Source organism: Oncorhynchus keta, chromosome 36 (assembly GCF_023373465.1).
Source record: "Oncorhynchus keta strain PuntledgeMale-10-30-2019 chromosome 36, Oket_V2, whole genome shotgun sequence".
NCBI lineage: Eukaryota > Metazoa > Chordata > Actinopteri > Salmoniformes > Salmonidae > Oncorhynchus > Oncorhynchus keta.
Window position 1 is genome coordinate 2,698,751 of NC_068456.1, and position 26,568 is coordinate 2,725,318.

At 43.5% G+C, this 26,568-nt stretch overlaps 2 protein-coding genes across 3 annotated transcripts in view; one reads left to right on the plus strand and one right to left on the minus strand.

Moving 5' to 3' along the window:
- Nucleotides 1-26,568, minus strand: part of rassf4a (Ras association domain family member 4a) — a 64,356-nt gene that overhangs the window by 19,034 nt on the left and 18,754 nt on the right. For both annotated transcript variants that reach the window (XM_035753846.2, XM_052498296.1), the window contains 2 exons: nt 3,796-3,859; nt 3,518-3,593 (listed from right to left, as the gene is read on the minus strand). In XM_035753846.2, coding sequence (XP_035609739.1) covers nt 3,518-3,593; nt 3,796-3,839 — 120 coding nt within the window. In that variant the 5' untranslated portion in view covers nt 3,840-3,859. The remainder of the gene's footprint in view (nt 1-3,517; nt 3,594-3,795; nt 3,860-26,568) is intronic.
- On the plus strand, nt 13,886-17,402 carry LOC118369459 (uncharacterized). The gene is made up of 4 exons (XM_035753848.2): nt 13,886-14,039; nt 14,248-14,377; nt 14,947-15,030; nt 16,330-17,402. The coding sequence occupies exons 1-4, from the start codon at nt 13,976-13,978 to the stop codon at nt 16,463-16,465; spliced, it is 414 nt and encodes a 137-aa protein (XP_035609741.1). The 5' UTR covers nt 13,886-13,975; the 3' UTR covers nt 16,466-17,402.

Consider the following 26,568-nt stretch of genomic DNA (forward strand, 5'->3'; position numbering starts at 1 on the left):
TTTGTACATTGACAGCTCAGGGATTTGAACGTGCAACCTTCTGGTGACTAGTCCAACGCTCTAACCACTAGGCTACCCTGCCACCCCAACATAACTTTCTAAGGACTGTTTGAGCAAAATGTTTCTGTGAAAAAAACAGTGTGGCTAGCTCAAATGCTGACTGTTGCATCAATCAAAACTGGACGTTCTAAATAACTGTTCTAATCACACGGATTTGAGCGTACTCTGCATAGATCACTGTAGAATGATCACACCCGTTTGTTGGTGTGTGTGAAAAGGTTAATGGAAGCTTCTCTAATGTCAAACATGTAAAGTTTGGTGTACAGCAGGGGAGGTCTCTAGGCCCTCTACCCTTTTCTATTTTTCCCAATGACCTGCCACTGGTATTAAACAAAGCATGTGTGTCCATGTATGCTGATGATTCAACAATATACGCATCAGCAACCACAGCTAATGAAGTCACTGAAACCCTTAACAAAGAGTTGCAGTTTGTTTTGGATTAAGCGGGCAGTAATAAACTGGTCCCGAATAGGGCTGTTGGGGTGACCATATTACCGTCACACCGGCGGTCATGAGTCATGAAGGCAGTCAAATTCCATATGACCATGTTGTCACGGGAATTAGGCTTCTCCAAGCTCTGATGCTGCTGGTCATTAGTAGCCTACCAAACTTGCTAACTGCCTGGTACCCAGCACTCTAGTGTCCATCTAAATCACTCTGACATCAATGCAAATCTATTTAAAAATCTAATGAAACACTTCATGAGAGCCCATGAGCTCATGTTGTGCATTATTTCTATAGGCTATGCAATTGCAGGAGAAAACAGAGTGATGGTCGCTAATAAAAAGAGGAGGATCCCATCAGCTTTCTATTGGCTAGGCCTACTATATTTATTTCTCAACTTTCCTAGTATTAAGCACATTGGTTATATTTACAACAGAAGTATAGCCTACTCGGCTGGCATCAAGAAAAAAAAACTGGGAAAAAATGTCCTCCATTCGCTATTTAAATGCAAAGATACCTTTTTTAGATGTCTTTTTCCCACTGTCCCTGTTTCGATACAGGTGCATGATAATGGTCCATTCTAAATCAAAACAAATGTCACACATATATTGTTCAGTATATGTAAAGACTAGATTAAATCAAGAATAGTCTGATGGGTGACAATATTAGCTTATCACTTGTGAATTATATGTTATCATGATTATCATGAATGATGCCCAGCATAAGAATCAATGCGACTTGTTCGAATCATAGTCCCACACATCATGTAGCCTAGCCCATAGGCTTATATGTTTTAATAAGATTCGTATCACTAAAGTGGCCAAATAACTTCTTAAAATTAATCACATTAATCCGCTTTACAAGGGGTGTAGAGCCTAACTGGCATATATAAGCAGTGCGTGAGTTTCAATTTTTTGGGAAGATCATTTTCACCATAAAAATGCATCTTTATGATAAAAACATTACATGCATAATTGCATTTGCGGTCACTTTTGATCATGATTTTTTCCGCTAATGGAACATTTGCGCTTATAGCCTACTACCATGTGCGCATTGCTGCACTTATAATGTTAAGAAATAGCCTAATAAATTTCTCAACATTTTACGCTAAACGTTCTTATCTGTTGCGTCAGCCACAGTGCATAAAAGTATGCTATTGGTTGTATTCATTTGTGATCTATTGCATCCCACAACTGTCCCAGACTATGTTTGTCATATTTATTTATCTAACTATAATGCAGGGTTAATAATACTACTATAACAGATCTGCTCTCGGAACTCAATATAATAATTATTTCAGAATGTTAAACCCATAGGTTTTTAGGTCTGTAGTAGGTTATAATAAACTGAAAATTGCGTATCAATTCATAAACCATGTGCCATGAAATCGGGACATCGAAAATCTCTTCCCAACCTTTTTTCAATCCATATGACAGAGCTGTCAATTTTTTGGTCCTCAAATGAAACTGGTATATATTTTTTTATTTATCACAATTTTCTTTAACCAATTTTGTTCTTTAATGCAGGGCCGACAGACAAGTTCCTTACTTTCCCCCCCTTCCACTTGATAAAGGTTCCAATTGAGGAAGATTATTTTATTATTAATTACTATATTTGAGTTTAACCACAGTATTTGAGGTATTATTTGTTTAGACTTTTCTGGTGGATTAAACTGAAATTGCAACCAACTTTCTATGGCTTGTTTAAAAAAATTACGATATTTTGGAGATTATTTTCATTTTCAAATAACCGAAAGTGAGCGGTTGTAAATCTGAATAAAGGGAAAAAGGCCATTATTGAACAGGTGGTGAGACATTCTTACTAATTTGTAAATAAAGCCAGTTTGTTATCTAGAATTATTTATTTTCTGTGTTAAGAGGCGGAGAAACCAAATGCCCATTTTTAGAAAATTGTCAGTCCACATGTCAAGTGTAAATCCCCCATTGTATTTACCCATGTTCTCTCTTAACTCCAGGACCACTGACATGTTTTGTTTGTTGTTGCCTGATGCAGGACTCTAGTGCCAGAGAAGAGAGACTCTCAGACTGAAAACACCTCCATTAATTTACGAAAAGATAGTCAATTTGTGCCACAGTTTAGACAACCCATAGATCAGCTTTCTAACTCCCCCTTGTGATGGTGTGGTGCAATGACAGAATGCCACCATCTACCACTAGCGGCCACGGCATAAGCTCGTAACTTTCAAAGGAAGAACCCCTGTACCTAGTCAGTTGCAAAACTGAATGTATTCAACCAAAATGTGTCTTTCGCATTTAACCCAGCCCCTCTGAATCAGAGACAGAGACACTCATGGCTCATCCATCCATTGATCTATTAATTCACAGGAACTTCCTCCCATCACTTCTCACACTACATACATGATAAATAAACATCACTTTAGCACATAGCTTCACTGCATTAGTTGGCTACACCACAAGAACACAAACATTTACAGTATAACTGCTTTGCTAAGCACCTCATGAAGACGTAATTTGTTAAAAATAATATTTAAAAAAGCCTTTGTTCATGTGTACTGCAAAGTTCTGGTGAATAGGTTTCTAACTATTGCATTGTAAATCAGTAGAGCTGTCAGTGAGTGTTTGTGTGTGTGGAGAAGCAATAGATAAACTGGTTCCAGTTCAGTTGGATGTCTTCATACATTAATCTGACCCCTTTAAGACGGTATAACTGAACCGCCAAACTGATAGGCAGGCGCGCGCACACGCACACACACACACACACACACACACACACACACACACACACACACACACACACACACACACACAATGCAATAGTTAGAAACCTATTCAGCACAACACATGAACAAAGTATTTTATTTTTTTGCCTTTAGTCAGTCCTTATCAGTATGGGAGTGTAGATGAGACCTGCTGATTACCTACCGCAAGGTGAGTAAACTGATCCAGATACAAGTGAAAGAGTTCCCACGACTATAGGTGACTGTTGGACAGAGTAATTTAATGTACCAGGCCAGTTTACAAAGGGCTCCTACCTCTCTGTGTCTGAGTTGGAAGCTCTTCCCCTCATGGTAACAGTTGTAGGTCCTGAGCATAGACAAGATGTCTGACCTGAATATCAACACAACACCAGAGAGAGACAGACAAGGTTAATGTAGGCATTGATGCATTCCACTCGTGGTACATTAACATTGGATAAGTAAGAAGCTCTGTATACGTTAGTTCATAAAAAATAAAAAAATTACACAACTACATACATGTGGTACTACGTAATCTGAGGTCATATGCAGGACAGACACACAGCTGGACTCACTTTGGGATAAACTTCTCCTCATCCAGCTTCACATAGTCAGCCATTCTGAGATTCTCTCTCCTAGCTGTGAGAGAGAGAGAGATTTATGTTAACAAAACAACGCAATAATTTGTGTTGGGATGTAACCAGAGCTTTCTGTTCTATAGAGAGATGCTGTAGGGGGAAAAGTATACACGCTGTACAATATACACACTGTAATAACATGAATGTAGTTACTAACATTTTCAGAAACATAGACTCAATTTCAGAGCACATACAGTAGTAACGTGTTGAATATGAATTACGGAGACAACACTCCTTCCACTTTTCATGCTACATTTCAAGATGGTCATGGTATGGAATTTAGGAACTTATTTTTTTCTATTTTCCCAGGGAAGTACCTAGCTCTCAATGGGGGAAAAAATAGGGAATAGTTGCATGTAAATACCTGTCTGGACTAAAGCATGTATGGTGTGGGGGTGTGTGTTTGTGTGTGTGTGCGTGTGCGTGTGCGAGCGCGGGAGCATGAGAAAGAGAGCCGAGCTAGCACATTTGGTTCCTTGGCAGTTGTTGAACTTTGGTAAAATGGAACGTTTTTTAAACGTTCTCAGAATGTACATTTTTAGGTTGCAGGGAGTTTCTGAGAACGTTTTACTATGGTTCCCTGAATGTTTTCCTGGGAGGTTTTATTAACATACTGAACATATAGAAATGAATTTGCTTGGGCATTAGTCATGCAAACACATTTCCTTTTAATTGTGTGTCATGTCGTGTGTGTAGGTGGCAGGGAAGTCAGGTGCAGGAAAATCAAACTTGGTATAATGGAGTAGTTTAATAACGTAAAAACAAAACTCCAAAACCAAAGCACATAATAAAAATAGACGTGGGTACAAGAATCCGTCGCACACCAATCATTAAAACACGAGCATAACAATAAACATTCTCTGACAAGGACATGAGGGGAAACAGAGGATTAAATACACAACATATAATGAATGGGATTGGAACCAGGTGTGTAGGAAGACAAGACAAAACCAACGGAAAATGAAACATGGATCAATGATGGCTAGAAGACCGGTGACGTCGACCGCCGAGCACTGCCCGAACAAGGAGAGGCTTCGACTTCGGTAGAAGTCATGACAGTACCCCCCCCCCAACTCTAGCCGCGCGTCGACACCAGCCTTTGGGACGACCTGGAGGACGAGGCGCAGGGTGATCCGAATGGAAACGGTGGAACTCTCGCAGCAGGGAAGGATCTAACACGTCTAACACATCCTCCACCGGAACCCTGCATCTCTCCTCCGGACCGTATCCCTCCCAGTCCACGAGGTACTGAAGGCCCCTCGCCCGACGTCTCGAATTCAGGATGGATCGAACGGAGTACGCCGGGACCCCTCGATGTCCAGAGGGGGTGGAGGAACCTCCCGTACTTCAGCCTCCTGGAGCGGGCCAGCCACCACCGGCCTGAGGAGAGACACATGGAACGAAGACTTAATACGGGAAACGGGGGGGAAGCTGTAACCTATAACACTCTCCTCAGGACTTTAAATGGCCCCACAAACCGTGGACCCAGCTTCCGGAAGGGCAGGCGGAGGGGCAGGTTTAGGGTTGAGAGCCAGACCCTATCCCCCGGTGCGAACACCGGGGCCTCACTACGGTGACGGTCTGCGCCAACTTTCTGGCGCAGTACGACACGCTGAAAGTGGACGTGGGCGGCGTCCCATGTTTCCTCTGCACGCCGGAACCAGTCGTCCACCGCAGGAGCCTCTGTCTGACTCTGATGCCAAGGAGCCAGAACCGGCTGATACCCCGATACACACTGAAATGGAGAAAGGTTAGTGGAGGAGTGGCGTAGTGAGTTCTGGGCCATTTCTGCCCAGGGCCCACTCCCACGGCTGGTCCTGGCAATAAGACCTCAGAAACCTACCCACATCCTGGTTAACTCTCTCTACCTGCCAGTTACTCTCGGGGTGAAAACCTGCAGTAAGGCTGACCGAGGCCCCCAAACGTTCCATGAATGCCTTCCAGACCCTTGACGTGAATTGTAGCTTGTCGTCACCCCAATCAGACACTATATCCTCAGGCACCCTGTTGTGCCGGAAGACGTGTGTAAACAGGGCCTCCGAAGTTTGTAGGGCTGTAGGGAGACCGGGCAAAGGGAGGAGACGACAGGACTTAGAAAAACACTCCACAATGACCAGGATCGTGGTGTTACCCTGTGAAGGTGGAAGATCGGTTATAAAATCCACCGACAGGTGCGACCACGGCCGTTGTGGAACGGGTAAGGGTTGTAACTTACCTCCGGGCAGGTATCTAGGAGCCTTGCACTGAGCGCACACTGAGCAGGAGTAAACATAAACCCTCACATCCTTAGCTAAAGTGGGCCACCAGTACTTCCCATTAAGAATGCGCACCGTCCGACTGATCCCAGGATGACCAGAGGAGGGTGACGTGTGGGCCCAATAGATCAGCCGATCGCGGACAGCAAACGAAACGTACAGACACCCAGCTGGACACTGAGGGGGAATGGGCTCTGTACGTGACACCCGCTCAATGTCCGCGTCCAGCTCCCACACTACCGGCGCCACCAAACAAGAGGCTGGGAGTATGGGAGTGGTATCCATGGACCGCTCCTCTGTGTCATACAGCCAAGACAGTGCGTCTGCCTTAACGTTCTGGGAGCCTGCTCTGTAAGAGAGGGTAAACACAAAACGGGTGAAAAACATGGCCCACCTTGCATGGCGAGGATTAATTCTCCTCGCCGCCCGGTTGTACTCCAGATTGCGGTGGTCAGTCCAGATGAGAAAGGGGTGTTTAGCCCCCTCAAGCCAATGTCTCCACACCTTCAAAGCCTTAATGACAGCCAACAGCTCCCGGTCCCCCACATCATAGTTTTGCTCTGCCGGGCTGAGCTTCTTAGAGAAGAAGGCACAGGGGCGGAGTTTCGGTGGCATAGCCGAGCGCTGAGAGAGCACAGCTCCTATCCCAGCCTTGGAAGCGTCCACCTCCACTATGAACGCCAAAGATGGATCCGGATGGGCCAACACAGGAGCCGAGGTAAACAGAGCCTTCAGGTGCCTAAAAGCTCCGTCCGCCTCAGCTGACCACTGCAAGCGCACCAGGTCCCCCTTCAGCAGTGAGGTAATGGGAGCAGCTACCTGACCAAAACCCCGGATAAACCTCCAGTAGCAGTTGGCAAACCCTAAGAATCGCTGCACCTCCTTCACCGTGGTGGGAGTCGGCCAATTATGCACGGCTGTAATGCGGTCACTCTCCATCTACTCCTGACGTGGAAATGCGATGCCCTAGGAAGGAGACGGACTGTTGGAAGAATAGGCATTTCTCAGCCTCAACGTGCAGGTCATGCTCCAACAGGCGACCAAGCACTTCGCGCACCAGGGACACATGCTCGGTGCGTGTAGCGGAGTATATCAGAATGTCATCAATATACACCACTCACCCTGCCCGTGCAGGTCCCTGAAAATCTCGTCTACAAAGGATTGGAAGACTGATGGAGCATTCATCAACCCATACGGCATGACTAGGTACTCATAATGCCCTGAGGTGGTACTAAATGCCGTCTTCCACTCGTCGCCCTCTCAGATACGCACCAGGTTGTACGCACTCCTGAGATCCAGTTTAGTGAAGAAGCGCGCCCGTGCATTGACTCAATTGCCGTGGCAATAAGAGGTAGCGGGGTAACTGTACCTCACCGTGATTTGATTTAGACCTCGATAATCAATGCACGGGCGCAGAGCTCCATCCCACTTCTTCACAAAAAAGACTAAGGCATTTGTGAAAATTCGAAAGCAATATACAGTGGGATAGCGACCGTGCGTTTGGACAATTAATAGACACTGCAGGAAATAAAACTGAATAAAAACATCTGTCTTGTACGAGACCGGAGTCTACACAGACCGGTGCACTATAGCCAATCAGAACTACAGTAGGCCTTTAGTCACGACTTCCGCCGAAGTTGGCGCCTCTCCTTGTTCGGGCAGTGTTCTGTGCTTGTCGTCACCGGCTTGCTAGCTGACATCGATCCGTGTTTCTGTTTTCCATTTGCTATGTCTTGAGTGTACACACCTGGTTCCCATTATGTTATTATTATTTCCCTATTTAACCCTCTGGTTCCCATGATGTGTTGTGCATGATTGTTCCTGTTATGTGTTAGTCTTGTGTGTTAGGGTTTGTATTTCCCTACGTGGATACTTTGTACGGTTTATTTTTTGTTGTTGAGTAAAGTACGTTATTTTCACTCAGTTCTGTTTCCTGCGCTTGACTCCGTCCTCACCTATACACCACTGACGCTGACAGAATCACGCACCTCATTATGGAGTCAGCAGGTACACCCAGTCCTCCAGTACCAGTGTAGGAACAAGTCCAGCAGCACGCGACGATGCTTCAACATCTTGGCAAAGCTATGGATCGCGTGCTGCTCAACATGGAACGATGGGAAAGAGGGGTTTTTCCTATAACCTTATCAACTTCTCTCCAACTAACACCACAACCCACACCGCTGTTCACCCCTCCGTCATCTGGACCCCATGGGATTCGGCTCTCGCTCCTGAGCGCATATGATGGGACAGCTGCCGGGTGCCAGGGTTTCCTTTGCCAGTTGGAACTCTACCTGGCGACCGTTCACCCGGCTCCCTCGGGATACAAGAGCGTGTCCGCCCTCATCTCCTGTCTGTCTGGGAAGGCGCTTGAGTGGGCCAACGCTGAATGGGGAAGTATCGATGCAGCGTCGTTCGGCTGAGGATGAGGATTTCAAGCTTGTTCCATATCAGACAGGGGATGGGGAGCGCACAGGAATTCTCACTGGACTTCAAGACCCTGGCTGCCAGCGCAGGATGGAATGAGAGGGCCCTGATCGACCATTACAGATGTAGTCTACGTGTGGATGTTCGTCGGGAGCTGGCCTGCATGGATATCACCCTTACCCTCGACCAGCTGGTGGATTTATCCATCTGGCTGGATAACCTGTTGGCCACCCGCGGACGTCCATCCCACAACACCTCCGTAGATACACCCATGGAGCTCGGAGGTGCTGCTCTAAGGGTGACCGGAGGGGGGGCTGTCTCCTGCACTATCTATGGCCGCAGAGGACACACTGCTGGTCGGTGCTGGAGAGGTTTCCCAGGAAGTCGAGACGGCAGGCAGGGCACTCACCCAACCCACCCAGAGCCTCCTGTTGTGCACATGTTTATATCTATAGAATTTCCTGAGTTTTCCCCGCATTCCCAGCATAAGGCACTAGTAGATTCAGGTGCAGCTGGGAACTTTATTGACCATTCATTTGCACTTAGTTTAGTGATCCCTATTGTTCCTGTTGATGTGCCTTTCCCTGTACATGCCTTAGATAGTCGTCATTTAGGGTTGGGTCTGATTAGGGAGGTCACGGCTCCACTATGTATGATAACGCAGGGGGGTCATGGGGAAGGGATTAGTCTATTCCTGATCGATTCTCCTGCGTTTCCTGTCGTGTTGAGGTTTCTCTGGTTGGCCCACCATGACCCCACTATTTCGTGGCAACAGAGGGCTCTCAAGGGATGGTCACATCAGAGTTCAGGGAGGTGTATAGGTGTTTCCATATGTGCAACTACGGTGGAAAGTCCAAACCAGGTCTCCACCATGCACATCCCCCCTGAATATGCCGATTTGGCTCTCACGACTCAACTACCACCCCATCGACGGGGGGATTGTGCGATAAATCTCCAGGTAGACGCAGCACTTCCCAGGAGTCACGTGTATCGTGTGTCACAGGAGGAGACGGCGGCTATGGAAACATATGTCACTGAATCTCTGGAACAGGGATACATTCGGGCCTTCCACTTCACCTGCCTCCTCGAGTCTCTTTTTTGTGAAGAAGAAGGATGGTGGTTTACGCCCGTGCATTGACTATAGGGGTTTAAATCAGATCACAGTGAAGTATAGTTAAAGTGAAGTAAATGTTTACTTGCACAGTGGAGTCTTTGTTTAGACATATAGTTAGCTTAACTTGTGAAAAGTGAAAATGACTTTCTGACAAAATTAGAAATGTGTAATATCTGTAAATATAGCTAGCTAGACTATCTTACATGGATGGACGCTTCTACTTCTGTCACGGATGCTATGGTTGCCCTTAGTTTGAAGATGTAATCCAGAGCCTTCTGTGTGTTCTCTTTTTGACTCCCTCTGCATATTTCCAATCAAAACGCCAGATTTTTCTCCATCTCCTTAATTATCATACTCTAATTCCATTTCGCATTCCACTGAATTCCAAACTCGGTCCTCCAGAAAGTGGAGAGCAACAGTTTTGCAGTTGAACTATGTGATATCTTTCAAAAAAGCTGCATTAGAAAGGATGATCTACACGTACTGACCAGCTCATGTTATAGAGTGCTACATGGCAGACCAATCCAAACTCATCTCTAGGCTTGTCCAGCCCATCCATTATCTCAGAAAATCATGGCTAGCGGGAAGGTTGCTGACTTTTTCCGTGGCTATACCAACTAGGCTCTTAAATTAACAATTGTAGTTGTACTTACAGATGGTATACACGTTTGTTATGAAGGCACATGAACATTCACATGTTTCAGAAGACATTTCTGCAAATTGAGAAATCATGTTACTAAACTGAATAAAAATAAGAAACTACACTATGAAACAAAGATAAATGACAAAGAATGACAGGCAAACCCAGATCCACCATTCAATGAATCAGATTGGATCATTCAGAGATCCTCACTGAACTTCTGGAGAGAGTTTGCTGCACTGAAAGTAAAGGGGCTGAATAATTTTGCACGCACAATTTTTCAGTTTTTGATTTGTTAAAAAAAGTTTGAAATATCCAATAAATGTCGTTCCACTTCATGATTGTGTCCCACTTGTTGTTGATTCTTCACAAAAAAATACAGTTTTATATCTTTATGTTTGAAGCCTGAAATGTGGCAAAAGGTCGCAAAGTTCAAGGGGGCCGAATACTTTCGCAAGGCACTGTATGAATACAACATTAGCTAAGATGGGGAGAAGTCTGCTCTGCCTTCTTAACAGCGCCATCAACAAGGCAGGTCCTACAGGCCATAGTTTTGTCGCACCCGGACTACTGTTCAGTCATGGGGTCAGGTGCCACAAAGAGGGACTTAGGGAAATTGCAATTGGCTCAGAACAGGGCAACACGGCTAACCCTTGGATGTACACAGAGAGCTAACATTAATAATATGCATGTCAATCTCTCCTGGCTCAAAGTTGAGAAGAGATTGACTTCACCACAGAGGTATTGACATGTTGAATGCACCGAGCTGTCTCTTGCTACTGGCACACAGCTCGGATACCCATGCATATCCCACAAGACATGCCACCAGAGGTCTCTTCACAGTCCCCAAGTCCAGAACAGACTCTGGGAGGTGCACAGTACTACTGCGAGCCATGACTACATGAAACTCTATTCCACATCAAGTAAATCATGCAAGCAGTGAAATTTGATCAAATAAACAGATAAAAAAATACACTTTATGGAACAGTGGGGACTGTGAAGAGACACAAACACAGGCACAGACACATGCATCGTTGAGAAGCTAAGTTATTGAAATGACATGGAGCTGTAGGCCTAACAGTCCTGCTTGCTGTAGCTTTTTTTTAACACAAGTTACTTATTAGCATAAAGGCTTACTTCAACATACAGTATATCAATCAATCATCCATTTGTGCATGTCATCACACAGCATACAAGTCATCCATGTCTTTAAATACAGTCAAGCATTTTAGTTATAAAACTAAATAACAAAGGGAGCCTTGAATAATTAAACAATGAATAAACCTAAATATGTCGGCTAAAGTGATTGAATTCACAAATGCATTTGACTGTTTTTAATATTGGCTGTACTTGAGACTTTAAAACCTTTTTTTTGTTTATAACAGACTATATGGTATTGATTATAATTTGTTTGTAAATTATTATTGTATTTGTTGTGCTGTTTACACTGTTAGAAATGTAGCTTAATTCAAATGATTAATATTATGATTTTTCTATTCCAAGGAAAACAAAAATGCATTTTACAGTAGCCTATGTAGGCCCAAGGGTTTCCGTGAGGAAAATATTTGCACTGTACAATGTGACCGGTCGGGAGTAGGCCTAATCGAGTGCGAGTGAAGAGCAAAATAATCCTAACATTTCCATATCCTAATTGTAGGCTAACCAATACCCAAACAGAGATTCAGTGAATATAAAATCAGATTGATTTATGAAGACCAGTCAACATTGCTGGTCTCAAAGCAGAGCGAAACGGTGCTGAAATCGTTAACCACACGTGGGTAGTCTATTGCTTCAAATCCTATTACAACAATTGGATGACTTTGGGTGTTTTCAGTAAGCAACAATTGCCTTCAATTGCATTAGCCTACTTTATTTCAAATATTTCTGTCATTCAGTGATATTTATTCCCATAGTAATTTGTTATGGATCCATCAAGATGTGGTTAGACAACAGTGCATGTGGTGGGCTATGCAAAGAGATGGGAGAAGTAGCATGCCTTGCAAACATCTGTTTTTCTTCATCCTCATCATACAGTTAATTTAAATTCAATTGTAATACATTTTGTCACTCCTGTTCAACAACTACAAATCACTTTTGCATGTGCTCCAAAGGGACAACTTGAAATAACATGATATAGGTTAATTAAATAATCGAAAGGACCATTTTCATTATTTACTAGTCTAGCGGACAATTATTCTTAGCATATAATGTGAATTAGGCCCCATGTAAAATCATTGACAAAACCGCGAGAGATACTGTTTTCATGACCAACAGGTGCTGTTAGATTACAATATAATTGATCTGCTAGTTTGGAACAGTGTAATCAAAACTACAAAATTAGAAGTAATACCAGAAAGTCTGTTTCGAATGAATAAAAATGATAAAGCCTTTAGTACAGCATAGGAAAGTTTAAAAACAGCTGGATTTGCAGAATTTGCTTTGTCCAACATTTTGCGGTGGCATGAGGCTTGGTGATCATAGAATCAGTAGGATATTATTAAACAAACAGTCAAATAGGCCACAGAAGCAGGAATAGCATAGGATTGAGTGACTCACTCAAGTTATAATGCAGGGTTCAAGACATATTCTGATTGTCTTTATGTAACAGTATAACTTTAGACCGCCCCCTCGCCCATACCCGGGCGCGCAAGGGGAACCACTACTTCAAGGTCTCGGAGCAAGCGACGTCACCGATTGAAACGCTATTTAGCGCGCACCACCGCTAACTAAGCTAGCCGTTTCACATCCGTTACATTTAGCATGCAGTCTCTCCTCTCGCTACAGCCAATTTTGTTTGAATTATTATGTGGATTATAATACATTTTAGGGGTTGATGCATTTTTCGTCACAGCGAATCTGGTCTGTGATATTGAGTTAGAAATTTAAAACTTTAGAGTAGTTAAGCATCGAATACATTGCAAGTTCGCCCTTTTTTGGCCATTAGGCTACATTCCACAATATGACTGAACTCTGATTGACCGCAGCATCTATCCGTAGTCTAAACTGTGGCACAAATTGGGGGATTTTTCATACCTAGCCGAGCTATTAGACTATCATCTTGTAAATGAATGGAGGTTTGAATGTTTCAGTCAGTCTCTCTCCTATCGCAGTAGAGTCCTGCATCAGGCAAAATAAATCAGCTGGCGGGTCGTCCCGGAGTTGAGAAAGAACTTGGGTAAATACAAACACCCATCCTCAACCCAAATGAGATGGTTTGGGATGAGTTGGACCACAGAGTGAAGGAAAAGCAGCCAACAAGTGCTCAACATTTGTGGGAATTCCTTCAAGTCTGTTGGAAAAGCATTCCAGGTGAAACTGGTTGAGAGAATGCCAAGAGTGTGCAACGCTGTCATCAAGGCGAAGGGTGGCAATTTGAAGAATCTAAAATCTAAAATCTATTTGGATTTGTTTAACTCTTTTTTGCTTCCTACATGAGTCCATAAAATGTACAAAAAATATTTATATATATTTTCCTTCAATATTTTCCCCTAACCCTACCACCCCTCCCCTCATTGGAGTTAACCATTGGACAACAACACTTAGGATTCATCTTTCAGCTTATACATACTCATATTTACTTTCGCTGAAAGGGAGAAAGGGAAATTCCAGTAAGGGGGCGGAGTGTGTGGATACATAACAGAGGCTCAGGCAGCTCTACTGTTCACTTCAGTTCTCAGTTGAAATATGAACTCTGTCCTGTCTGTCTACCTGCTGGCGAGTCTGTCACTTTACTGCCTACTGCTTACAGGTAATAACCATACACACACGGACAGGCGCACACAGGTTGGGTTAAAGTTTGTATAAGCAACATTGTGATTGGGAGTCAGTCTGTCGGTCTGTTTTTCTGGAATATTATTTTCCCACGTGGTGTAATGAGAGTTAAACTGTGTGTGACATGATGACATGAGGAATTTCACCTGAATCACCATTTGCTGTTTCCGTGCCCGTCTCTACAGCGGGTAAAAGTGAGGGGCAGTTTGTTCCAGGGAGGTGTGAGTGTTATGACACAAAGGTAACTGTCAGCGGACCACTGTCTGACCTCAAAGTCACATTCAAAGGCCTCACCTGCAACACTGACCAAATCATGTAAGTATCAGACCACACATGCACACAGAACGGCCCACACCCAGACATGTGCACGCACACAGACAAGCTATAGTATAGTAAAATGTTTAACCTCAAAGCTATTTTATTTATTTATTTTACCTTTATTTAACCAGGCAAGTCAGTTAAGAACAAATTCTTATTTTCAATGACGGCCTAGGAACAGTGGGTTAACTGCCTGTTCAGGGGCAGAACGACAGATTTGTACCTTGTCAGCTCGGGGGTTTGAACTTGCAACCTTCCGGTTACTATAGTCCAACGCTCTAGCCACTAGGCTACCCTGCCGTAACTACCTACTAGGCACACACTGGTTGAATCAACATTGTCAACATTGTTTCCACAGTATTTCATTGAAATTACCTTGAACGAACGTGGAATAGATGTTGAATTGATGTCTGTACCCAGTGGGTATGAGTGTATGTGTGTGATAAAGCATGTGTTTCCTCCTCGTGTTGTGTCATGTCAGTGTGTGTGTAATGATTATGTGTAATGATTATCTGTGTCCCTGTGTTTGTGTGTGTGTTCACTGTGTCTCTCTCTGTGTGTTGTAGAGTGGTAATGAAGAGGACCAGTGAGCCTGTGTGTGTGAATCCAATGGGACAACTGGGAAAACAGCTACTGCGCTGCTGGAAGAAGTAAGAGACATTTTAACATCCAGTACTTAATTTACTTCACTTTACTTCCCAGTTAGCACATTTGGTTCCTTGGAAGTTGTGGGAACGTAAGCTTTTGGTTTCCCATTGTTTCTGGGAAAAAAAGCCATACAGTACCTGTTTCCTGACCGGTAAAACTGAAACGTTCTGAGAACGTAACAGAAAATGTTACCTGTTCTGGTAACTTACATTTTAAGGTTGCAGGAAGGTTCTGAGAACATTTTACTATGTTTCCCTGGCCGTTTTCCTGAGAGGTTTTATTAACATTCAGAGAACAGAGATGATAGGTTATTTGAAGGATTTTGAATAACTTCCGTAACATTTTTATTGAATGTTTCAATAAGACTTTTACTAACACTTGACAGTTTTGTTGACGCTGAGAACGGAATGGATATGTTTTTAAATAACATTCTTTGAACGCTACTAATGCTTTCTTGTGTTTTTTTTACGGAAAGTTTTCTTGATGTTCTGAGAACATGACTTTAAATAGAACAGTGAGGAAACCCTGCAGAAAACATCATGCTGAACTACTGAAATTCCCACAGAAGCACGTAGTCTCTTAACATTCTCTGAACTATGAGAACATTCCATATGTCAAACCAGTTGGAGATCCTAGAACATTACCCAAAATTGTAAATGTAACCATGTTTGAACTTTTTGTTCTGTTAAAGTAATGAAATGCCAATAAAATAATGTGCTGAGAATGTTACAAAGCCAAGCAAGTATCCTGCACCATTCCCAGAAAGGTGTGGGAAGTATGTATGGAAAATAACCACAGGCAACGACGCGCTCAGTCTCACCAAGACCTAAGAAACGTATGGTTTTCAGAACGTTATGTGCTAGCTGGGTTCACTTCAGCATTTGTTACTATTCTTTTCAGTACTTTACTGTAAGTGGGTAGTTATATGGCATACTTCCGAAAGACAATCTAGAATGTCTAACCAATTTGGCAACACAATGTAGCAAAGGTTGTTGAACGCAAGGCTGGTTTGCGATTTTAGTTGACTCTAGACGAAAATATGCATGTATGCAGTATGCTGCAGAGTAAATACTGACATGTGGGTTTGATAAAATTGAGTCGTTAGTTTCAGTTTGACTGTGATTCAGATCATAAAATCCTGTCAACATGTTGTGATACAAAGAGCCATTCAGCCAGTTTCTCTCTCTCTCTCTCTATCATTTATCTGTCTTCATTTACCCTCTCTTTTTCTCTCTCTACCTTCCTCTACCTCCAACAGCTGTACTAAACATATCCACGTATTCTCTCTCTCTCTCTCCCAGAACCAGCGGATTGGATAAGAAGAGGTGTCTGAGAAGGAGGAGAGGGCAGGGGAAACGAGGACAGAAACAGAGGAAACTCAGGGGACAATCTAAAGAGAGCAAAAGAAGGGCAACACCAATCCCTAACTTAGGGTGACCACAGAGCCAGTACCCGTCCATTCTCCTGACCAGTACTGTAGCGTTCTAGCTAGTTTACACTGTAACCCCAGACCAGACCAATACACTAGAGGCACTACCGACACCAGAGGCACCGGTACCAGAGGTACTACCAATTATAGACACCAGATAACAACTACAGACACCAGAGGCACTACAGACACCGAACCAGAATCTGGGTTTACAGGAGATGTTGAATATGGCGATTGTCCTTTAAGCCTAGGAAGTAGCCATTCAACTTGCCATTCACCAGCTTTTCAAGCTTAATAATGACAAAATACATACTTACCAAAAAAATGGAGTTTCGCTGAGCAACTATCACCATTACTGCCGTTATGGACTAACTAGACGATAGGCTATAAAGGCCTGGGGAAAGATGTACTGTACATCAAACATACCCTATAAGGTCTACATAATTGACTTGCATGAAATATTATTGCATTCTGTGTAGCGCGGGTGAAACAACAGATTGTTATGACGTTCTTACAATGTTGTCAATCAATTACCTTTCCTGTTTCTGGATCAGCCGACCTGTGCGTGGCAGTAATGGGGGATTTTATTGAAGGTGCAGGAGAGGTGGATTTAGCGCATGCACGCTTGGTCAAAAACAACACTTAGATTCAGACAACACATTTTTGGGGGGGTTGCATGTAACTTTCTATTTAGACTTTTGGAAGTACATACCGACCGTGAGACCCGGTTCTTGTTCATTCAGACACCAGAGAAACTATGGACAACAGAGGTTCTACAGACACCACATACAAATGTGTTGAATGGCTATCATTAATGTATCATTATGTTCGGTTACAGACATTGTCGTTTCTAACTGTTTATCGTAAACACTGTTGGTATCTATGTTGCTATTTGTAATACTTTTATACTTTTTCAAGGTGTTTTGTAATAAATATTAAAACTGATTCAGTGACTGACTGTTGTTCAATATGTTCTTGTTTTCTACAGCCATTATAACATTCTGTTATTATCAGTCCCTCTCTTTTTCTCTCACTCTCCAAAAACTCCCTCTCTTTCTCCAACCCCCCTCTCTTTCTCTCAGTGTCACACCCTGATCTGTTTCACCTGTCTAGAGCTTGTCTCCTCCCCCCACCAGGTGTCTCCCATTTTCCACTGTGTGTTTTCACCTGCGTTTTCTGTTTGTCTGTTCCCAGTTCGTCTTCTATTGTAAGGTCGTCCCAGCGTGTTTCCTGGTTTTCCCTGCGCTCTATCTTTTTGGTTTTGTACTTTTCTGGTTCAAAACTTTCTGCCTGCCCTGAGCCTGCCTGATTCTGAACTGGTTTATGAACTGCTGCCTGCCCTGCCCCTGTCTGCTGTCCAGTACCTGTCGGACTCTGGTCTGGTTACAAACCTCTGCCTGTCCTCGACCTGCCCTTTGCCTGCTCCTCGTGTTATAATAAATTATCTGAGAACTGAACCATCCGCCTCCTGTGTCGGCATCTGGGTCATATCCTGTGTCTGGATACAATGAAGAATTATGTAATAGACTATCTGTTTCCATGAAGGAACCGACTTCTTTTGTTAATCAACTAGAATTTCATATCAGCTACAGCAGGAAAGTAAATATTACACATCAAATATCATTACTAATGCTAAATATTTTACAACACACATATACACATCCAAACATCTTCTATAAATGATGCTGGTTTTATTGTCCTGAATAAGTGACTGTCACACGCATATGTGATTAGACCTGTTATCTCCCCAAGCTAATGCCCAAACTTGACTTTTTGTGAGGTGCTGAAGACCTTGGTTCAAACCCAGTTGGTCACATCCACACCATGGCACATGACAGCAGGTGTTTTAGTGTTTCTATCTGTCTCTGAAAGAGTTAACATAGAATCAAGGCAGAACAGATAACGTTACACTGGCTGAGCTATGGAAAAACACAGGAGACTTTTTTATTGAGCCTTTATTTCAACAGGGAGTCATGCTGAGACCTAGCTCTCTTCCACAGGTGAACCTTGTAAACACACAAATACACATCAAATGTACACTACACACATCACTGTTCACACAACTATTCACATCAATACACGAAAAGAAAAACACAATTATAGAAACCAACATTTTTCAGGAAAAAGGTCCTCAAATCAGCCTTTTGATTTGCCCTAGAGGTCCCAATTCCTCCAACTTTAGAGAGCCTGGAGACCATTACACAAGCAAGGTGCAAAACAAACTAAAAGCAGGTTTACTTAACTCAGTGGAGATTGAATTAGCCATCCCTGCGACCTGGTCTGGTGTCTAATACATCTATAAGGTAGCCCTTTTACACTCGTACCCGTACACAAGTTGAAAATGACTGATTTAGACCTAAGTGCCTAAATATGGAACGCGGTGGCTGTACAGTGTCATGCTATACATGAGGTCAGAGTTCAGGGTCTCTGCATCACAGCTCTGTATGAGTATTAACTGAGAGGCGTTCTGAACTTGAGCACTGCGTGTGACAAGAAGTTGCCCCCATCCCTCCTGCTAAATGGGCAAATATTGCCAAACAAACTGGTTGTCTGAGTGAGGGAAATGCTGTCAATTATGAGAACTCAATGTATTTTGAAAAATGGGGTGTCCTGAACAGAATGAGCCTGTTTGTTGTATTGTGAATACAATTTGCTGTGGACCACGCCTCTGAATGCACTCATGACCCCCTTCTACGCACACCGACATTACGATCTGCTTCTCTGAATTGCCTTGTGAAAGCCTAACAGTGTAGGACCGTATTTGATCATTTAACTAGTCATGTTGGCCACAGAACAAGCTTTGAAATGATACCCATCTGACTCAGATTGTGATTTGGATTGTGCAAACAACAATAGTAAGTGTGATAGCAGGGATGCAGGACTGTGTTCAAAACAACTACAACTGAACTTGCTGTAGTTCCTCAACGGCAAAGTTAGGAGAGCTAAAAAAAAAGTACCTTATAGTTGAAGACTCTTCTTCGAGTCAAAAGTACATTGAAATTACTTAGGAACTGTGCATGCTTTGGAGAGGTATGTAGCCACTTGAAGACACCAGGTAGACCTTTCACTTAAACCCGTGTTTTGTTGTTGTCTTATCAGTGCATTCAGAAAGTATTCAGACCCCTTCCCCTTTTCACAATTTTGTTTCGTTACAGCCTCATTCAAAAATCTATTAAATATGTTTTTTTTGTCAATTTACAAAGCGAAAACAGGTTGTTAGCCATTTTTGGAAATGTATACAACATAAAAACTGAAATACCTTATTTACAAAAGTATTCAGACCCTTTGCTATGAGACTCGAAATTGAGCTCAGGTGCATCCTGTTTCCATTGATCATCCTTGAGATGTTTCTACAACTTGATTGGAGTCCACCTGTGATAAGTTCAATTGACTGGACATGATTTGGAAAGGCACGCACGTCTATCGATATAAGGTCCCACAGTTGACAGTGCATGTCAGAGCAAAAACCAAGCCATGAGGTTGAAGGAATTGTTCGTAGAGCTCCGAAACAGGATTGTGTTGAGGCACAGATCTGAGCAAGGGTGCAAAAACATTTCTGCAGCATTGACGGTCCCCAAGAACACAGTGGTCTCCATCATTCTTAAATGGAAGATGTTTAGAACCACCAATACACTTCCTAGACCTGGCCGCCCGGCCAAGCTGCGCAATCAGAGAAGGGCCTTGGTCAGGGAGGTGGCGATGGTCACTCTGACAGAGCTCAAGCGTTCCTCTGTGTGGGAGAACCTTCCAGAAGGACAACCATCTCTGCAGCACTCCACCAATCAGGACTTTATGGTAGAGTGGCCCGAGAGACAGAAGCCACTCCTCAGTAAAAGGAACATGACAGCCCGCTTGGAGTTTGTCAAAAGGCACCTAAAGACTGTCAGACCAAGATAAACAAGATTCTCTGGTCTGATGAAACCAAGATTGAACTATTTGGCCTGAATGCCAAGCATCCCATCTGGAGGAAACCTGGCACCATGCCTATGGTGAAACATGGTGGTGGCAGCATTCTGCTGTGGGGATGTTTTTCAGCAGTAGGGACTGGGAGATGCGAAGGATCATTAGGGATCATTCAATATTCCCTTTATTTAGTTGTTCAGTGAAATCATCCCATGTGAAGAGTCAACTCATTTAATTCAAGTTCAATTCGTAAATAAATTGTTTTAAAAAATGTATATTGGAAAGACTTAATAATTTGCAATTATGTCTACTTGTGATAAACCTTTTACCTTATGTGTCTGTCTCCATACAATATGGTAAATTTATCCAACTCAAAAAACTCTACAAATCTATATTTAAATGGTAACAATATTAATTTGCATATATTTCTGGTAATTCCCATATACTCCCTTTAATTGCCACAGAAAGGTCTCTGAATATTCCCCAAAATGTGCAACCCTACATCAAACACATATCTTACAAGTAATTATATTTTTGTTTGGTTAGCCATATAACTTTCCCTGACATCACATTGTAATTTTCAATTGACCTGATATCGTCGGATGGCTAGTATTCAATGTCTGCGGATGCGTTGTCTTCTACCCAAGATATAAAATGCTATCATAATTGACCGTAGTGCATATAAAGCACACACAACACATCCTGGTGGTTTCATGATGACTGAAAACATAACCGTATGACAAACGAGTGAAGAGTTTCTGGGCAAGTGTGGTCCATTTAAAATTAACACATTCTCTCGCCCCTTGCCCTGCATGTCTCAACTCATCATACGTCATCAGAAGTGTCCACTTAATTTCAGGACTGAGGGGAGAGGGTGTGTCTTTTGCGTGTTTGGAATGCAGAGAGAGTGAGCTAGCCATATTTAGTATTATTTTCACTTTCAGTTACTTAGCTAGCAAATACAGCCGACTCAAACACCCAGCTCAAACAGAGAGAGATGCTATCTTAGCTAGCTGGCTATGGCTATCCATCACTGGAACTCTTCCAAGTCAAGGTAAGCTTTTGATTTTATAAATGTTTTGCCACTGAGGCCCCTCTGGGGTGCATGCTTAGTCCCCTTCTGTACTCTCTGTTCACCCACGATCGATTGGCCAAACACGACTCCAACACCATCATTAAGTTTGCTGATGACACAACAGTGGTAGCTCTGATTAACAACAACTATGAGACAGTCTATAGGGAGGAAGTCAGAGACCTGGCAGTGTGGTGCCAGGACAACAACCTCTCCCTCAATGTGAGCAAGACAAAGGAGCTGATTGTGGACAACAGGAAAAGGCGGACCGAACAGACCCCCATTAACATCGACAGGAGCGGGTTGAGAGTTTCAAGTTCCTTGGTGTCCACATTACCAACAAACTATTATAGTCCAAACACACCAAGGCAGTCGTGAAGAGTGCACGACAACACATTTTCCATCTCAGGAGACTGAAAAGATTTGGCATGGGTCCCCAGATCCCCAAGAAGTTCTACAGCTGCACTATTGAGAGCATCCTGGCCGGTTGCATCACCGCCTGGTATGGCAACTGCTTGGCATCTGACCATAGGGCACTACAGAGGGTAGTGTGAACTGCCCAGTACATCACTGGGGTCAAGCTTCATGCCATCCAGGACCTACAGTTGAAGTCAGAAGATTACATACACCTTAACAAAGTACATTTAAACCCAGTTTTTCCACAATTCCTGACATTTAATCCTAGTAAATATTCTCTGTCTTCGATCAGTTAGGATCACCACTTCATTTTAAGAATGTGAAATGAGGGTGACCAATCCGGGGCCCGCAACGAGTTTGCCCAGTCCGGGGCCCACCGCGAGGGTCCCGGACTGGAAAAATGCTGGAAATTTGCCGGAAAGTTTCCGACCCTTTGCAACCCCATTGCGACGTCATATGCACTGGCAGTTAAATTTCTAACTTATTTAAATTAGTTTTTATTTACACTTGTATATTGACTTTTCCATATTGAATTGATGTTGGTGTATTTCAGGCCCCGGAGTGAATAGAATTGTGTACTCACACACTCGATCAGAAACGAGGGCTGAGGGGCTTACTTTGCCAACTTCCCTTGCTTGGCTAATTGTTTGGACCGACAGTAAAGATGGCCATCGGGGATTCCCCCAAGGCATATAAGTGTAATTGCCTCTCTTTCTTTCGGGCTTCTTCCCTCATTTTTGAAGGAATTAATTTATTTAAAACTGTCCAACTATTGTCTTTCTCTCTCTTTGCGTCAACTATTCACTATATTTTATGTACTGCAGTGCTAGCTAGCAGTACAGGTCAGTTTAACAGGTCAGCTTACGCTTTCAGTACTAGATTCATTTTCTGGTGCTTTGATTGGTTGGATAACATGTCAGTTCCCGCTGCAGGAGCACTGATAGGTTGGAGGGCGTGGTCATAATTACTGTGTAAGTCTATGGAAGGGGGTGAGCCTCCAAGGTTTTGTATTGAAGTCAATGTACCCAGAGGAGGATGGAAACTAGCTGTCCTCTGGCTATGCCATGGTGCTACCCTACAAAGTGCTGTTGAGGCTACTGTAGACCATCATTGCAAAAGTGTCTTACCAAATAATTGATGACGTGAATATATTTAGTATAGTTTTATCTAAAATTCGATGGTTAATGGTTCAGTATTTACATTTCTCTGAAATTCACTGAGGAGGATGGTCCCCCCTGAGGAGCCTCCACTGGTACATATGCATAAATCATCAGATACATGTTTTTATTATTTGGAGAGCGTGTGTGTGTTATAGATCTATTGCAGTTCATAGGAGCCCTGTAATTTACTAGAAACCATGTGACTGGGAGCTGACTGGATATGGGAATGCAGGAAACAAGGGGTGAGGGACACACACACACAGTGCCTTTGTCCCTCGCACCACTTGTTTCCGGCATGCCCATATCCAGTCAGCTCCCAGTCACATGGTTTCTACTAAACCACAGGGCTCCTGTGAAACCTACTTTACCAGGCCATCTGGGGTCAGACAGACAGACAGACAGACAGACAGACAGACAGACAGACAGACAGACAGACAGACAGACAGACAGACAGACAGACAGACAGACAGACAGACAGACAGACAGACAGACAGACAGACAGACAGACAGACAGACAGACAGACAGACAGACAGACAGACAGACAGACAGACAGACAGACAGACAGACAGACAGACAGACAGACAGACAGACAGACAGACAGACAGACAGACAGACAGACAGACAGACAGACAGACAGACAGACAGACAGACAGACAGACAGACAGACAGACAGACAGACAGACAGACAGACAGACAGACAGACAGACAGACAGACAGACAGACAGACAGAGACAGACAGACAGACAGACAGACAGACAGACAGACAGACAGACAGACAGACAGACAGACAGACAGACAGACAGACAGACAGACAGACAGACAGACAGACAGACAGACAGACAGACAGACAGACAGACAGACAGACAGACAGACAGACAGACAGACAGACAGACAGACAGACAGACAGACAGACAGACAGACAGACAGACAGACAGACAGACAGACAGACAGACAGACAGACAGAGACAGAGACACAGAGAGACAGACAGACAGAGACAGAGACACAGACAGACAGACAGACAGACAGACAGACAGACAGACAGACAGACAGACAGACAGACAGACAGACAGACAGACAGACAGACAGACAGACAGACAGACAGACAGACAGACAGACAGACAGACAGACAGACAGACAGACAGACAGACAGACAGACAGACAGACAGACAGACAGACAGACAGACAGACAGACACAGACAGACACAGACAGACAGACAGACAGACAGACACACACACACACACACACACACACACACACACACACACACACACACACACACACACACACACACACACACACACACACACACACACACACACGACAAGGCTGCAACATGGAATAAAGCATCATTAGATACTAAAGAAAAACTAAAATAATACGGTCTCTCAATAATTACTAATCCACATCCTGTCCCGGCCCACTGTGTGAGGTATTACGTAATCTACCCTGACCTGGAGTAACACTAACCTATGACACCAGTAAAGCCTCTGTGTCCTGGAGTCGGCTAAACTGATTTATTTTAAACACTTGTTTCCTGTAGAACATGTTTTGTGACAGAGGGCAGAGAAGAGGGGACAAAGAAGGAGGAGAAAACAGAGGGAAGAGAGATAAGTGGAGAGCTGAGAGAGAGGGGGAGAGAGAAAGAGGAAGAGAGAGTTAGGCAGGACAGAGAGCAGAGTGCACAGAGGGACAAGAGGCTGACCAATTCGTAAGGTCAAATCTATGTTTGTCTTTCTGAGAGTAACAACCTGGGTAATAGACAGAGCTTTATAGAGTTAATGAGTTATATTGTTGCACATTAACACCATTGCTGACATAGACAACATCATTTTCTTCTCAGCCTGTTCTCTGACAGGTGAACACAAACGAATGCCTGAAGCACACGCACACACACGCATGCACACACAGTGTGTAGAGCAGGTATGGGCAACTTTGATGAGAGTGGGGGCCACAAAAAAGTGTCACATGCAACTAGAGGAAGGACATTTAAAAAATAAAACTCTAGTCCACCTTTACTCCACACACAGAGACGTGCACAAAGCTCTTTCTCGCCCTCTATTTGGCAAATCTGACCATAATTATGTCCTCCTGGTACCGGTTTACAAGCAAAAACTAAAGCAAGAAGTACCAATGACTCGCTCAATACGGAAGTGGTCAGATGATGCGGATGCTACGCTACAGGACTGTTTTGCTAGCACAGACTAGAATATGTTCCGGTATTCATCCAATGGCATTGAGGAGAATACCACCTCAGTTACCAGCTTCATCAATGCATTCATGCATTCACCCGCAGTGAGAGTACATACAGTGGAAGACTGAAGTTTACATACACCTTAGCGAAGTACATTTAAACTCAGTTTCTCAAAATTCCTGACATTTAATCCTAGTAAAAATTCCCTGTTTTAGGTCAGTTAGGATCACCAATTTATTTTAAGAATGTGAAATGTCAGAATAATAATAGAGAATGCCTTATTTCAGCTTTTATTTCTTTCATCACATTCCCAGTGGGACAGAAGTTTACATACACTCAATTAGTATTCGGTAGCATTGCCTTTAAATTGTTTAATTTGGGTCAAATGTTTTGGGTAGCCTTCCACAAGCTTCCCACAATAAGTTGGGTGACTTTTGTCCCATTCCTCCTGACAGAGCTGGTGTAACTGGGTCAGGTGTCTAGGCCTCCTTGCTCGCACACGCTTTTTCAATTCTGCCCACACATTCTCTATTGGATTGGGGTCAGGGCTTTGTGATGGCCACCCCAACACCTGACTTCATTGTCCTTAAGCCATTTAACCACAACTTTGGAAGTATGCATGGGGCCATTGTCCATTTGGAAGACCCATATGCGACCAAGCTTTAACTTCCTGACTGATGTTGCTTCAATATATCCACATCATTTTCCTCCCTCATGATGCCATCTATTTTGTGAAGTGCACCAGTCCCTCCTGCAGCAAAGCAGCCCCACAACATGATGCTGCCACCCCCATGCTTCATGGTTGGGATGGTGTTCTTCGGCTTGCAAGCATCCTCCTTTTTCCTCCAAACATAATGATGGTCATTACAGCCAAACAGTTCTAGTTTTGTTTCATCAGACAAGAAGACATTTCTCCAAAAAGTATGATCTTTTCCCCCATGTGCAGTTGCAAACCGTAGTCTGGCTTTTTTTTAAGGCGGTTTTGGAGCAGTGGCTTCTTCCTTTCTGAGAGGCCTTTCAGGTTGTCGATATAGGGACTCGTTTTACTGTGGATATTGATACTTTTGTACCCGTTTCCTCCAGCATCTTCACAAGGTCCTTTGCAGTGGTTCTGGGATTGATTTGCACTTTTCGCACCAAAGTATGTTCATCTCTAGGAGACAGAACACGTCTCCTTCCTGAGCGGTATGACGGCTACGTGGTCCCATGGTGTTTATACTTGCATACTATGGTTTGTACAGATGAACGTGGTACCTTTAGGCATTTGGAAATGGCTCCCAAGGATGAACCAGACTTGTGGAGGTTTAAAAAAAAAAAATTCTGAGGTCTTGGCTGATTTCTTTGGATTTCCCCATGATGTCAAGC

Excerpts from the sequence above, each read along its gene's own strand:
- LOC118369459 (XM_035753848.2), top strand. The coding sequence starts at position 13,976 with ATGAACTCTGTCCTGTCTGTCTACCTGCTGGCGAGTCTGTCACTTTAC. Across the intron at positions 14,040-14,247 it reads TTACTGCCTACTGCTTACAG|CGGGTAAAAGTGAGGGGCAG; the intron begins GTAATAACCATA and ends CCGTCTCTACAG. Across the intron at positions 15,031-16,329 it reads CTACTGCGCTGCTGGAAGAA|AACCAGCGGATTGGATAAGA; the intron begins GTAAGAGACATT and ends TCTCTCTCCCAG.